Source organism: Poecilia latipinna, unplaced genomic scaffold (assembly GCF_001443285.1).
Source record: "Poecilia latipinna isolate Pla-1442-1.1 unplaced genomic scaffold, P_latipinna-1.0 Scaffold1889, whole genome shotgun sequence".
Classification (NCBI taxonomy): domain Eukaryota; kingdom Metazoa; phylum Chordata; class Actinopteri; order Cyprinodontiformes; family Poeciliidae; genus Poecilia; species Poecilia latipinna.
This window is the reverse complement of record NW_015114505.1, coordinates 4,263-19,291: the sequence shown is the minus strand read 5'-3', so window position 1 is coordinate 19,291 and position 15,029 is coordinate 4,263. Positions and strand designations below refer to the sequence as shown.

Below are 15,029 nucleotides of genomic sequence, written 5' to 3'. Positions count from 1 at the left end.
CCCCACAGTTTGGGAACCTCTGCTCTAAGGCATTTATCAGATGATGTTGTCATCTGACAAAGGGTATCATTCTGTAGCAGCCTGCATGTCTTGGCTGACAACAAATGTTAATTTTAAATAGTTTCCCGTTTAAAATAGGTGATTCTAATATTTTGAGTCTTCATTCACTCTTTTATTGTTTTATTTATGCAATTTCTACATATGTCTTCTTTTTATTGTTGTATTTTCTGTTTGTTTCTCTCTTTCCGCTCCGCTTGTATGTCTCAGACATCATCAACACCCCCAAGCCAGATGAGAGAGCCATCATGACCTACGTGTCCTGCTTTTACCATGCTTTTGCTGGAGCCGAGCAGGTATCGTTTGGGAATCCGTCCCGTTACCAAACTTTTTTATTTCATCCCCGCAAAGGCTTTCCAAGCACACGGCCGGGTGCAGAAATAAGCTGTCAGTTAGATTTGGACGTGGGCTGCTGATCAGCCAAAAAGCCATGAGCAAAATGGTTTTTTTCTGTATTTATAATGATATATCGATGGGGGACAAGTCCTGCTGCTTCACTCTGCAGATTTAAATACGTTATTGTCATGCTCTGCTTCCGCAGGCGGAGACGGCGGCCAACAGGATCTGCAAGGTGCTTGGTGTTAACCAAGAGAACGAGAAACTGATGGAGGAGTATGAGAGACTGGCCAGTGAGGTAAAGTTTCTTGTCTTTTTTTTGGGGGGGATCCATAAAAGTAGCTCGAACGAAAAAAAAAAGACATCTCAGTTCTTTCTACATTCTCTTCCATCATACTGAGGCCCCCTGGAGAAGAAATAAATTATTCATCAGAGTTTTTCTCAACAAGAAGCTTTTCTGGCCTCCAAGCTAGCTACATTTTGTCTCTGCATGCCCCAGCTGCTGGAGTGGATCCGTCGCACCACTCCCTGGCTGGAGAACCGGACCCCGGAAAAAACCATGGCAGAGATGCAGCGGAAGCTGGAGGACTTCCGGGACTACAGACGCCAACACAAACCCCCGAAAGTTCAGGAGAAATGCCAGCTGGAGATTAACTTTAACACCCTACAGACCAAGCTACGCATCAGCAACCGTCCTGCTTTTATGCCCTCTGAAGGGAAGATGGTTTCTGTAAGTCGTAAGCTTCTTTTCTCCTCATTATTATTGGAAAATAAGTTTGTTTTTTTTTGTATTTGGGAAATGAAGTATGCAGAGTACCAAGCAAGAGTGATTTGAACACTTGTCTACAACAATTATAAAAAGAAAAAAAAATCAATGATACACTTTTAATGTGTCCTCAGGATATAACCAGTGCCTGGCAGGGCCTGGAGCAGGCGGAGAAAGGCTTCGAAGAGTGGCTTCTGACTGAAATCCGCAGACTCGAGAGGCTGGATCACCTGGCTGAGAAATTTCGTCAAAAAGCCACCAACCATGAGAACTGGGCCAGTGGTTAGTTCTACTTAGTTTTTTTTTTTTCCAAACTGGGTTTCAGCTTGGTATTTGATATTTCTTTGAAATGTTCATGCAACACTTGAAAAAAAAAAAAAAAAATGAAATATTGAGTCAAAGTTATGTTGCTTTAAGACTAATTTCTGCAAATGTAGCACAAATCTGTACAATTTACCAACAGAAGATTTCTCTCTTTAAAACCATTAAAACTAATTATGGAAATCGGTCTACATTTGAAAGATCCCCCTGCAAAGCTTTACGATTTGCCCAAGTGAATGTGCAGCAGGTACATGCAAACCTGGGAAATTGCTAAAAAGAAACATCCAGGCAGAAAAGTGAATAAAACCTCCAAACATCATGCACTGCAAAAAAAAAAAAGAAAGAAAAAAAGAAAATGAACAGTGAACACATAAATGTTTGTAAGAGAACTGAAGGAAACTGGATTTGCGTACAAAAAAAAGGTGAGCCATTAACACCTGAACAGCAGAGAACAAGGTTCAGATCACGCTCTCATTTTAGATGTTTTAGGCTTCTTGTTTATGTCAAACACCTTCACTTATTGGCTTCCTCAGGTAAAGAGCTGATCCTCATCCAGAAGGACTACGAGACGGCCACCTTGACAGAAGTCCGAGCGTTGCTTCGAAAACATGAGGCCTTCGAGAGCGATCTGGCAGCCCACCAGGACAGAGTGGAGCAGATTGCTGCCATTGCACAGGAACTGAAGTATGTGGTCCTCGTACCAGATGCTTGCACTCATCTGTCACTCTGAATCAGAGAGAGGAAAATACTAGCAAACGGATGAAGGTTCTGCCTTGTAAATATTATATAAATTACAATTTGACAACAGTCTACATTTAGTCTGTAGGGTTCAAATGAGGAATAACAATTAACTGATTATTGCAAAGTCCTTCTGCAACTCTACATTTAAAATGTTTGTGAGTTAATCATTTTTAAATCGCGAGCCATGTTCATTTTTTAAGCTCAGCAACATTATATAAAAATAAAAAAAATCAAGCGACCAGATTTAAAAAAAATCCATCAAAATCAAAATGAGCTTGGAATTTAAAAATAATAATAATAATGATAAAAAAGCAAACATGAAAACAATCATCAATAAGCACAATAAAACATTCAATCAAGAAAAGAATATGCAAAAAAATCTGAAGTATCATTTCAAATGTACAAATAGTTAGATAAACAGGTTTATACAACACAATTAGTTAATTTTAAGTAAAAGTAAGACTAAAATTAAATGTATTTGCTTTTTGAAAAATCTACATTTTGAGCCACCCACATGAAAACTGCTATGAAAGCGATCGTTGTATTTTGTGCTTCAGTTTTAACTCTTAACTTGTCAGACAATAAACTTACAACAGATTCTTTCACCACTTTTTAAATTTTAAACTAATTGTTATTGATGCTGTTCCTACAACATATTTTGTCACTGAATTTTAAACGAGCAGCAGGAAGGAAAAGCTTTTCTTAGAGCCTGTCGGGACTTCAATCAGCAGTGAATGGCAGGCACCTGTGTGTGGTTAAGCTCTCAGTCTGAAGTTGGCTACCGAGTGTTTCTGGTGATTATTTAAGTGGAGTTCAGACAAAGGCAAGAGAAGATTCAGCTGACAAGCTAAATGGCCTCCTGGGTTTGTACAAGGTATGTGGACTGGTTTGATGGCAATTTTTCTTTTTCTTCAAGTCATAGTTTCTATGTTCTTTTAAGATTTTGACAGTGCATTTTGCTTTTTCTAGCCAGTTGTTCCTGGTTGTTCTGTTCAGCTGGAGTGTCAACACTGTTCCTGTTCAAAATGGTGGGTTTTGTAACTTATTTCTCTCCACAATTTCTTTTCCTTTTATTGTATACTAACTTATTTTCTCTGAACAGACTGGGGACAGTCTCCTGGGAGAACTGGGAAGGTGAATCCTGGACTCCAAAATGCTAAGACTGAAGGATCCCATCCAATGTCTTCTAATCCAGCTGGTACTTCTGTATCCTGGGTGGTTGCTAGACCCCAACGCAAAAGCTCACTTGTGCGACCCTCCACTCAAATACGACCTGCGGCCTCTCTAGTGCCTAACCCTCCCAAACTCCTTCCTCCTCTGAAGCCAGAAGGACCTGCTAGTATATGGTCAACTGAAGCACCGCAGGAGCTTCCCCTCCTGGCTTCTGATCCTGAAGGCCCTGTGGCATTGCTGCCAGCTGCATCTCTGACAGAGCTTTTGCAACATCCAAAACTACAAAATCCTTTTGATACTCTAGAACTCACTCCTTCTCCCCCTCAAAACCCTAAAGAGTCTGCAGTCTCAATTGTTGACCCTCCTGAAAGTCTTCCTTTGCCACCTTCAAATCCAGAAGATCCTGACATCTCATGGCTGGTTGAGCCTGCAAAGGAACTTCCTTTTCCTTCCAATCCTGAAATGCCTCTGATCCCCTGGAAAGTTGGCCATCCTAAAAATTTCCCCCCTCCAGTTCTAAAGGGGTCTACAACTAACTGGTTGGCTGACCGTGTGATAAAGGCTCAAACCCTCCCTAATGCCAAAGGCTCTGATACTCCAACAAAAGTAGTTGCTCATCCACCAACCGTGGAGGGTGCTGCTGCAAGATGGGTGGTTCAGCCACCCAAAAGGAACTTGCTTCTTCCAATTCCAGAAAGTGCTGATCCTTCGGGGTTGACCACTGATGAGCATGAAAGCGACCCATTCAGGGCTGCTGTTGCGCAACTTGGTGAACTGCCTCTTGAACCCTTTGCCTCTTATCGTCCTCTTGCACCTGACCTCAACCTTCCACCTGTTGCCTCAGAAGACCCTTCTCCTTTGAAAGGAGGCCCAGAACAAGAAGTATTGGATGGTGAAACCGAGCCTCTTGCATATCAAGAATCCTCTTATCAGGGTGGCGAGTTAAGCCGCTACGCCCCCCTCTACGAACATGGGGACTCGGAGCATGAAACGGAAGACTACGTCGTTCCAGTGTACCCTTACGGTGCAGGATGGATGCCAATTGGAGTTATGCCACCACGGCTATACCTGAGCCAGGTTGTTCCGAATATGTTTTACTTGTGCTTGACGGAGCAGCTTCCTCATGGTACTGTGTCACACATTCAGACAAACTACGAGGCTGGCAGAGACCATGCAACTCAAGTTGGCTATGAAAAATACCCCTTCCCTGCAGGGCCCTGGTATCGACAGCCAAGCTAAGGTTTCTAGCTAGCAGTTGTAGGCTTACAGAAAAGCTGACTATCGAGTCCAGAATTGGATGATTGAGGGTTAAAGGCAGCTACAGGAATTTCTGCAGTTTACACCCATGGTCTTGACTTGATGTGGTTTAAAACTTGTAATAAAGGGTAAAAAAAAAGCAACTTTTGAATGTTTGTGTGATTCTTTAAGTGCTTCAATGTTGCCTAAAAGAGTTTAAGTCCACTTAAGAACTGTAAATTTGGATCCAATATTTATAATGGCTCCTGTTAAGAGGGAATATCTGGACATTTCATGTGAACTAAAGATCAGACATTAAGTCCAACTTGTTTTGGGTACTTCTAAGTGATTCTGGCCATGAAACTTTTTTTTTTTTTTCTTAATGCATTTTAGTGAGCTGGATTACCATGACATTGCCTCTGTAAACCTCCGTTGCCAAAGCATCTGTGACTTGTGGGATAAACTGGGAACCCTGACTCAGAAGAGGAGAGAAGCACTTGAGGTGAGACAAAACCGATCCTTACTTGTGGTGGTGAGATGTAATTTAAGGCTCATCATTCCTGAGAACATGCCAACTCTCCACCAGAGGGTGCTGATGCTTAAGAAACACACTTGCACATCTATGTAGAACCTGCTTGGGGTTCTAATGACCTGAAGAGTGTGACGTCAAAATTTCAGCTATAAAGTAGATTAAAAAATGAGGACAAATGTATTTCTACTGAAAATGTGGCTCATGTCTCTCTAGTCACTTCCTCCGATCCAAGCTGGTCATTCCAGACCTGTAAATGTGTGAAGGCCCGGGAGAAGTGCCAAGGATTAGATCTGAATGACAGTGACAGGGGTCGTTTTTCTGTCCAAGCCCCTGCTCCACATCATATTCATGCCTGTGGGGAAGAGGCTTCGTCACTAACGACCGAGCCAGAGTTCAGTGGGTGGTGGGGATTAGCGTGGCCAAAATGGCACAAGACTCACTCGCCCTCTCCTCCCACCTTCTGCTTCGAGCAAAACCGGTGAGAGGATGTTTGGAGGCTCACAGAGGAGGTGCCTTCCTCTGTGAGCTTGTTCAAATTGTCACGTTACAAATACAAACTTGTGGAAGTCATTGGGCTCTACTTGGCGCATCAACTATAAAATAGTGCTATGTTTATTGAGAATTTTCCATTCCTTATATATATATATATATATTTTACAGTTTGCCACGCTTTTTAGATGCACCTTTTGCTACAATTATGTCTGGAAGTCTTTTGCTTCTGCTCAAATTATTTTGAAAGTTATTTACAAAATGTAAAATAGTTTAGGGTAGTTTGGATAGAGATCATCAGTGAATACCAAGTTTAAAGTCCTGCTACAGATTCTCAACTGGAGTTAGATCTCATCTTTAGCGCTTCATTGTAATTAATGTAACTGTAGTCGTCTTATTTAGAGATATGAGTACAGATGGCTAAATAAAAAATGCCTGTTCGACTTTTATTTTAAATATCTACACTACATAGTAAAGTTCTTGTCCTTTAAAACCATACAGATCCTTGTGTCTACAACATAAATCCCCTAAAATGTGTCGTAGTTGTTTTAATGTGAAAAATATAGCAAGAAATTCCAGTTGTATATGTATTTTTGACCTGTGTAGCATTCCATATGCCATGTTTTGATTCTGAAAATATGTCTTGTAATCCTCTCTCAGCGTGCAGAGAAGTTGCTGGAAACTATTGACCAGTTGTTCCTGGAGTTTGCAAAGAGGTCAGCTCCCTTCAACAACTGGATGGAAGGAGCCATGGAGGATCTGCAGGACATGTTCATAGTTCACACCATTGAGGAGGTCCAGGTAGGACTACGGCACTCCCCACGTTTGTGTGGCGCTCTCATTGATAAAGTACCAAGCGAGACCAACATGAGTATATCTTCTCCAGAGTCTAATTGCTGCTCATGAGCAGTTCAAAGCCACTATGCCCGAGGCAGACGCAGAGAGACAAGCCATTTTAGGAATCCACAATGAGGTGCAAAAAATTTCCCAAAGCTACGGGATTAAGGCCAACATTATCAACCCTTACAGCACCATAACGACAGAGGAGCTTCTTAATAAGTGGGAGAAGGTAAGTTCAGTTTTAAAACCCGCACATGCGTGCATTATCTTCAATTGTTGGCATTCAGTTGGTGGCTATTTCCCTGTTTGAAAGGATTGATTATGAGAAGAGGTGCATACTATCGGTGCTTAAATGCAGTAATTAGGTGATGAAATCCATTTGTAAGGGTATAATGTGTAAATTCATAAAGATTCATATTAATCTCTTTTTAGGGGGAAATTTCTGAGCTTTTACCATTAGTAAATAGCCTCTGTATGTTTCACAGGTAAAGAAGCTGGTTCCTCAGAGAGATGGTTCCCTCCAGGAAGAGATGGCACGCCAGCATGCCCACGAAAGGCTGAGACGTCAATTTGCTGCCCAGGCCAACCTGATTGGACCCTGGATTCAGGCCAGGATGGAGGTTACCAAAGCTATAATATAAAATATTCTTTTTTTTTTCTTTTTTTTTAAATGCCATACCAAGGTTCTTCTAGGATTTTAGCTGATAATTAAATAATTTAATTAACCGCTCTTTTTTTTTTTTTTTTTTACATGATGCCTACAAAAATGTATCAGTTCCTTCATACGCTGACAGATTTTTCTGTTAGTGGCTTGTGGCATCTTTGAGAAAACTGCCTGAATTTAAAATTAAATTGCCCCTGTTGCACCCCATGTTTTCTTTTGTGATTTTTATTTTTCTGGATAGGAAATTGGGCGCTGCTCTCTGGAGATTGGAGGCACCCTGGAGGACCAGATGACCCAGCTGAAGCAAATGGAGCACGTGATCATTGCATACAAGCCCAACATTGACAAGTTGGAAGGAGACCACCAGCTAATCCAAGAGTCGCTCGTTTTTGACAACAAACACACCAATTACACCATGGAGGTACAGGACGGGGCGGATTAGTTCTGAATATACGTATGAACATGAGTAGGATGCTTTATTGCATATGCTAAAATTTATTTTTGAACATATGTGTGCGTGTAGGTGCTTTGTTAAAAGTGTCATTACTGTTGAAAGCTTTTCATAATTTTTCACTACAACCACAAACCTCACTATTTTTATAAGGCTTTTTTTTTTTTTTTTAGGGTTGGCCGATTCAAATTAATACTTATAGTAATTGTGAAATAGAAGAAAAATTATACAAGATTTTCAAAATTTGTTTGAAATCTGAAAAATGTGACATACGTTTCTATTAATCAGTTCTGATTTGGGGTATGTTTAACCAGTTTTGCACATCTAGGCAAACTTTTTTTCCTCTCTTTATTCCTTGCTAAAGAGCTCAAGCTCAGTCATATTGCTTTGATTAAAAGTATCCGAACACGAGCTTTCAAAACTGTGCATGTTCCAACACATGGACATGCTTTAATCCAAACCATTCTGTCGCTGACCTGGCTGTATGTTTAGGTTTGCTGTCCTACAGGAAGTTGCATTTCTGGCCTATTGCTAAATATTTTTTCCAACCCTTTTGGATTTTTCCATCACCTCTGAGCAGTTTCTATGTCTCTGCAGAAGAACAGCATGGTGCTGTCTTTGCTCGTGATGTTTCTGGGACTGTCGATTTCCCTTTCTCTTGACCAACTTTAATCAACTGCTTCCACATGTTTGCAGTGACCCCTAGATGGTGGCAAACTAGATTTCCTGCCGCAGTGACTTTCTACTTGCCACAATATGTGGAGTACAGGACTTATAAATGTCCTGTCAACATACTCTCTCATGTGAGCTGCGGATCTCTGCAGCTCCATCATAATTACCGTGGGACTCTTGTTTGGCCTCTAGTTTTTGAATCCTGCCATTGGGTCTTTCTGCATTGAGTTTTCCTATTTATTTGTGGGCTCTTTTCAAGTGCTCTGGCTTCCTAGCACATCCCATCAATATAAGTGTTAGGTTAATTGGTTACTCCAAATTACCCTTTGGTATGATTAGTTGTGTGCATGTTTGTGCATCGCATTTATCTCTATTTTGGCCTGTGATGGATTGGCAACCTGCCCAATGCCCTGCAGCCACTGGAATTACTTGGATATCAATGATAACCATCTTATTTTGTAGATTATCTGTAATACTACATGAAAAGCTTAGAAAAAACCTATTCAGGGTTGTGTTGGTAACATAAAATTCCATTAAAATATGTTGTTTGTGGTTGTAACATTAGAAATATCTTAAAAAGCGTAAGCTATGTGACACTTTTCTTAGGCACTGCAGTGTTTGAAAAACACAACTGTCTAGTATTTTCAGATATGCCCTCCTCCTGTTAACACGTCTGCTCTGCCATCACATCCACAGCACATCCGTGTGGGATGGGAGCTGCTCCTCACCACCATCGCCCGAACCATTAATGAGATTGAGACGCAGATCCTGACCCGGGATGCCAAGGGCATCAGCCAGCAGCAGATGAATGAGTTCAGATCTTCTTTCAATCACTTTGACAGGGTACAACCTTATACCATTCACACTCCAGGGGTCATTTTCTGGCTGTCTGAGTTGATGATGAAAAGCAGCGGCAACAATGCAGGAGCAGGTAGCGACTTACTCCAGTTTCCAGATGAATCCCTGTACCCGAGGGCAACACCACCCAAGATATTCCTCTTGAGTTTTTTTTTATTTTTCTTAAAATCTTAAGCAGCTTCAGTGAATATGTTTATCTTGGCATGCAGCTGTGACTTGGATTTCCCATCTATTTCTAGCTCTTAGTCATGTTCTGCACCATCCCACTATTAATTTCTGATATAGGTAATCAATAAGGTTTCAACATTGTTCACATTGGCATGACATTCTGTTTCAGTTAACTGATTTTAACACTCTAGCTACAACCGTTCTGTGCTATAAAGCCAAATTCACTGACATTACAACAGTTGACGCTGCAAGATTTTTTTTTTTTTTTTGACACACAGGCTCTGCTTCATTGTGTTGCAGCCACAGACTGGTTGTTCCATTCAACATAGCACATGAAGTTCTTTAATATTATCTGACTTCTTTGTTCCCTTTGCATTTGACTCATCTGACTGTAGAAGAAGAACGGAGCGATGGAAACGGATGACTTCCGAGCTTGCCTCATCTCAATGGGTTACGACTTGGTATTGCGCGTCTTCTGTTATCAGCCGTTTCCCTTCTGTCCACTGTACGCGAATGCTCACTCTGAAATCATATCTGCTTCAGGGAGAGGTGGAGTTTGCGCGCATCATGATGCTGGTGGATCCGAATGCCACCGGGATTGTCTCTTTCCAGTCTTTTATCGACTTCATGACCAGAGAGACGGCTGATACGGACACTGCCGACCAGGTTGTGGCATCCTTCCGGATCTTGGCAGCTGATAAGGTGTGTGGGTTTGAGCCGCAGTGGCTGGCTGGCTTGGCACGGGAACAGATATTTTAAGCTTCTCTTTTCCAGTCACCGTTTCCATGCCGTCGCCTTGCTTACAATCTAATATTGTGTTCATGATCTCAACATGCAGTACCAGAGTCACATTTGTCCACCCTCACAAATTTGTTGTACTCCTCTTCAGAAAATGTACAAAGTTTTAATGTGAATTTGTCTTTTCTTGCATCTGCATATCACACACAACAATTCAGAGAAATTCAACCTTTATTTTTTTTCAGAGATTTCAAGTTGAAAAATATTTGTTTTAAGTAAAATTACATGTGGCTTAATCCATTTAAAGTAAATGTAACTGAAGCATTTTCTGTTATTTTTATTTTTAACTTCATTGGAGTTTTTTTTTTTTTAAATCTCTAATTCTGACTTTGTTTTCTGAGGTACAAATGAAACAGAGGCCCAGTCCTTACAGACCAGACAAGAACCCATATTTATCTTTCTCCTCCGACAATGGCAAAATACTAAGGGAAGTAAAATGTATCTCCAAAGCTCAGTAGGAAGAACAGCAGCAAAGAGTGGCAACTTGAGGTCACCATCTATACCTCTATGACAGCTGGTTGTTTTGGTCTGAAGGCTTATCTGTCCTAAAATCACAAACGTAAATATGTAAAGCTTGTTAAATGCTACCACACCTTCAACCTGAACCTGAGTTTTTCAGCCACAAGCACATCATGTGGATATAGTGAGAACAAAGTGTGAATATTTTCAAAAGCACTGCTTGGAAACTATTAAGTAAGGTGAAGAATTTTTGATGCTGGGGGCCTGGTTTTCTGCCGAAGGCTCTGGGAACCTTGTGAGCGTTCATGACATCATAAAGCTTTTGAATGCTACAAGATTTTAATAACAACCTCTTAGGGAAATTACAGTAGGTTGTCGCTGAGTCTTCCACTAAGATAATGTTGAGTAAATGTAGCCAAATCTGTACAGACAGTCCAGGTGGTACAAATTCAGTCTTCCTCCATTACTTGCTCATTCGCAATCCAGAAATCCTGAAACTTAATTTCATTCACCATGTGTTCTATTTTTATTTTACCCTTTCATAGCTCTCTTCAGGAGTCAGATTTTACAAATGGACTTAATTTCCTTCCACATGTTGTTGCCGATCTATACACGTTTTTACTGCCTTTGCCTGTTCACCCCAATATGAAGAATGAAAGCGTGTGCAGACAGAACTAGTTTTAATAGAAAAAGAAAAATAGCCAATTTTTCATATTGATGCCGGCAGTCTCTCACTGCTCCCCCCTGGTGAGTTTGTTGAAAGAAAAATATCTGCCCTTACCATGTTTCAACAATCCACACCCTCCATAGAACAAATATGCTCAAATAAAAACTTGCAACCACAATAAATGGTGAATTTGTTTCAAAGGTTTTCACATACCGTTAGCAGGATTGGAGACAAATGTGGCCAACAGCGTCTCTCCTAAACTCAATTTTGTTTTCTCCCCCTGTAGCCTTACATCCTTGTGGATGAACTCAGGCGGGAGCTTCCTCCTGAACAGGCGGAGTATTGCATCATGAGGATGCCTCCTTACAAAGGGCCTGGAGCTCCACCGGGAGCGCTGGACTACACCGCCTTCTCCACCGCCCTCTATGGAGAGAGTGACCTTTAACTTGTGAAGAAGACCTTTCGTTGGGCCATTTTAAATCATTCTCACTCTTCCCACTCTGTATCTTTTAATTAAAATAACTAAAACTCATACTGCATAGTGACTCCACGCATGTTGAATGAGTACAATGCTTTCTTCGAAGCTTCAAAGCACCAAAAAACCCCCCCCAAAAAACACACATTACAAATTACTATGAAAAAATGCAAATAATTAAGGGGAATAATAATTCAGCATTCTTCTTGAGCTTAGTTTTAGTGCTGGAAGTAAACTGAATGCCGTCTATTTCTAAAAAAAAATACATGCAAATAGAGAGAGAGATTTAGCACACGTTGCAATGTTTAATATACCATAGGTTCACATTGTTTGCACATTCTGTACGCCTCCCTTTAACCCCTTGAAGAAGAGGTTTTAAATCTCAGTGGGTTTTTATCCTGGTAAAATAAAGGTTAAATGAAAAATGAAAATCACAAGTTAGATCAGCTCTGAAGCTCACAATTTTATAGATGACTTGGATTTTTGGGAGTTTCACAAAATAAACACCAGGCTGTATTGAAGAAGGCCTGAAACTTGAGATCAGGAGCAATAATTAAATTAAAACATGGCAGCTTCTTATCTATTAGATAATCAAAAAAATAAATAAAAAGAAAAAAAGCTTGTTCTGTGATATCAGATTTAGCCCAAACTTTATCAGATAAACCTGGGAATTTGAGTAGAGAAAATTTGTGGCATTTTAAAATATATTATGAGAATCCTTTAGAGGACACACCAAAATTACAAAGCCAAGTTCATGGTGTTTAGCAGAAAATCAATGGCATGGTTTGGCCCCGATCTGTTTGGAACGCCATGTAATGTTTTCATGGTTCCTCACAGTGGCTTTGTTTTGATAATGCCCCTTTCTGATACGCCACTTTTAAGTGTTTAGAATGAATTATGGTTTGGAAAAAGCTATTTCAGACCCCCTGCCATCCATCAATAAACAGTGGGTTCCCAATGGGCCAGAAATATGCATCACTAAACAGGAAAAAAAAAGAGAAACCACATGACTGCAAAAGTAAATATTTACAATGGTTTTAATGCTTCTTAAGCTGGAAAACACAGAATATTAAATATGCAGTATTCATTTTGGCAGTGACGTAAGGTGAAATATTATTTGGCAGCAACACACTAATTCTTTCACATAGAAATACAAAATACCTGCTGAGCAGCAAAGCATAAAGCAAAGACGAGTACACTTTTCTACATTTGGAAAACATACATAATGAGAATTTTGTCTTTTCCTTTGTTGTTTTTTTTTTTTAGCATACATTAGTGGAACTCCCTTCACCCTGAAAGACGAGACAAAAATATGTATCCTCTTGTATGTTTTATGTAGTTTTCATATTTGATTACATTTACAGAATAAGCCTATGTGGGTTTGCAGCATTGAAATGTTGACTTTGTTTTGCACAAGTTTAACATGGTTCCCAGGAAGTATTTTTCTTCATTTTAGCTGTTGACTAAAAGTAATGCCGAATTACAGTATGATATGTCTTTCATTTGGCTTTATTACTATTTTAATACTGTAAGTAATAAGTAAATGTAATCAAAATTGCATTAAATTCTACATTCATGTTGAAAATTGTAGATTCACATGAAATGAAAATCATTTGGCTCTGTGACCATGAACCTTTTTCAAGTTGTACATCAATTAATGAATAACATCAATAAAGCATTGTTGCCAAATTAATCTTTTCTTTGAGTCTGGTGGATTATTGCTTGAACTATGTCTTTACAATTCAACTTGTTAGTGTTTATATAAGATGTAAATATGTCAATGAATGAAAGCTCCTGTCAAATTAAAATAGAAAATGTATAGTTGAAGGTTATTTATTTATTTATTTATTTATTTTTTTTGCAAGGATGTACATGAATTAACTCAGTTTGTTACAAGTGGGTAAACATAATATTTCTTTCAAATAACATGGTTTGACGCACCTGATGATACTTATATTTCTGAAAATGCAATATCATTTATAAAGTTACAGAGTCAGGCTTGAATTAATAGATTTCTGGAAAAATATTCAGTGAATCAGTTGATTGTGTTGGCTCTTCAGTCCCTGAAGGGCATTGCTTGATTTTGACATGCTCAGAAAGTAAATGTGAAAGCAAACTGAAGATTGTTGTTGAGCAGTTTTTGCCAGGTGCTGCTATGCAACCTCATTTTGTGGAGGAAGGTTTCTAGTTTTCTAGTGTCATTATTTATGTGAACAGAAAGAAACACATTAATCGTATTCCCACTCTTCTTCACTTTCATCGAGTTTTCTGCTTGGAAACTAAATAGGTCTCTGAATGTAAAGCTTCTCTTCTAATGAGGAAAAAAAAAGGAAACTTTGCCAATAACCTTGCTGCTTTTTGGATTTAAGTGAATCATTGGTTAAATTAAATGGCATAGTAACCATTGAACTAATACTTTCTGCATTTTCTATATTAACGCAACATCACAGGTCGTGACAATATGGTATGAGTATGGAGAGCCATTTCAGCCAAAATTAAATAAATAAATGGGTGAAATAAAAAAAAATGAGTAAAATAACTACATAAATGAAGAAAATGAGTAAAATAAATAAAATATAGTTAATTTAGCTTTTTCTTTAACCCAATTTTTCATTTATTTATTTTTCATATGATCAATTTCCCTTTTCATTTATCTATTTTTCATTTACCCATTTTTCATTAATCTATTTTTAATTTTGGCTGAAATGGCTCTCCATAATTATAAGACACAATCTGGAAAAAACAAACAACGAGCTATTCTGCCTTCTCCCAGTGTTAACTAGAAACATCCAATCAGAGCCTGGAGGCGGGTCTTAGAGCTGTCAGTCACAATCATTCTCCTCCTCTCCTTAACGACATGGCTAGCTAGGAAGGGGGTATTGGGTTTGTTAGAATAGCCACCGATGACGACGGATAAAATGTTTTTTCTGTAATGGTAAGTTGGTAACAGCATCAAAAACTTCCTCCTGGCTCTGATTAGAGCGCTGCATTTCTTCAGATGGCAATAATATCATTGAGTTGGAGGAAATGGATCTTTTCACAGATTATCTGTCTCACAACATTTTGTGAAGACATGGTGACATGGTTTACAAAATGTGTAAAACATATGCTTTCCAAAAAGTGACAGCTTTAACGTCAGTACTAGTCTCTACCTGGCGGTGGCCATGCTTTCCTTTCATAGCAGCAACATAGAAATGAAGATAATGAGATATTTACTGCCATAAGTCATTATAATTTGGCACACATTTACCACAATGGCTCACCAGAGACCAGTTGATTGTTTCTTCCATAGACATAATATAAGGATAGACGCCTCATGCACCGAT

General features: G+C 39.4%; 1 protein-coding gene and 1 long non-coding RNA gene across 2 annotated transcripts in view; both read left to right on the top strand.

The window, feature by feature from the left end:
• The window catches only part of actn2b (actinin, alpha 2b), a 35,296-nt gene extending 21,900 nt beyond the window's left edge, over window positions 1-13,396 (top strand). Inside the window, exons 8-21 of the mRNA XM_015015177.1 lie at window positions 268-353; window positions 599-691; window positions 893-1,123; window positions 1,294-1,441; window positions 2,014-2,164; window positions 5,024-5,132; window positions 6,312-6,452; window positions 6,538-6,720; window positions 6,977-7,111; window positions 7,397-7,576; window positions 8,975-9,121; window positions 9,700-9,765; window positions 9,848-10,006; window positions 11,515-13,396. Of these exons, the coding sequence (XP_014870663.1) occupies window positions 268-353; window positions 599-691; window positions 893-1,123; window positions 1,294-1,441; window positions 2,014-2,164; window positions 5,024-5,132; window positions 6,312-6,452; window positions 6,538-6,720; window positions 6,977-7,111; window positions 7,397-7,576; window positions 8,975-9,121; window positions 9,700-9,765; window positions 9,848-10,006; window positions 11,515-11,673 (1,988 nt within the window). The 3' untranslated portion in view covers window positions 11,674-13,396. The remainder of the gene's footprint in view (window positions 1-267; window positions 354-598; window positions 692-892; window positions 1,124-1,293; window positions 1,442-2,013; window positions 2,165-5,023; window positions 5,133-6,311; window positions 6,453-6,537; window positions 6,721-6,976; window positions 7,112-7,396; window positions 7,577-8,974; window positions 9,122-9,699; window positions 9,766-9,847; window positions 10,007-11,514) is intronic.
• Window positions 2,985-3,557, top strand: LOC106934974 (uncharacterized). Its single transcript, XR_001421807.1, has 3 exons — window positions 2,985-3,095; window positions 3,191-3,249; window positions 3,324-3,557. It is a non-coding gene; the product is annotated as an uncharacterized LOC106934974 (long non-coding RNA).
• Window positions 13,397-15,029: the final 1,633 nt, after the last annotated feature.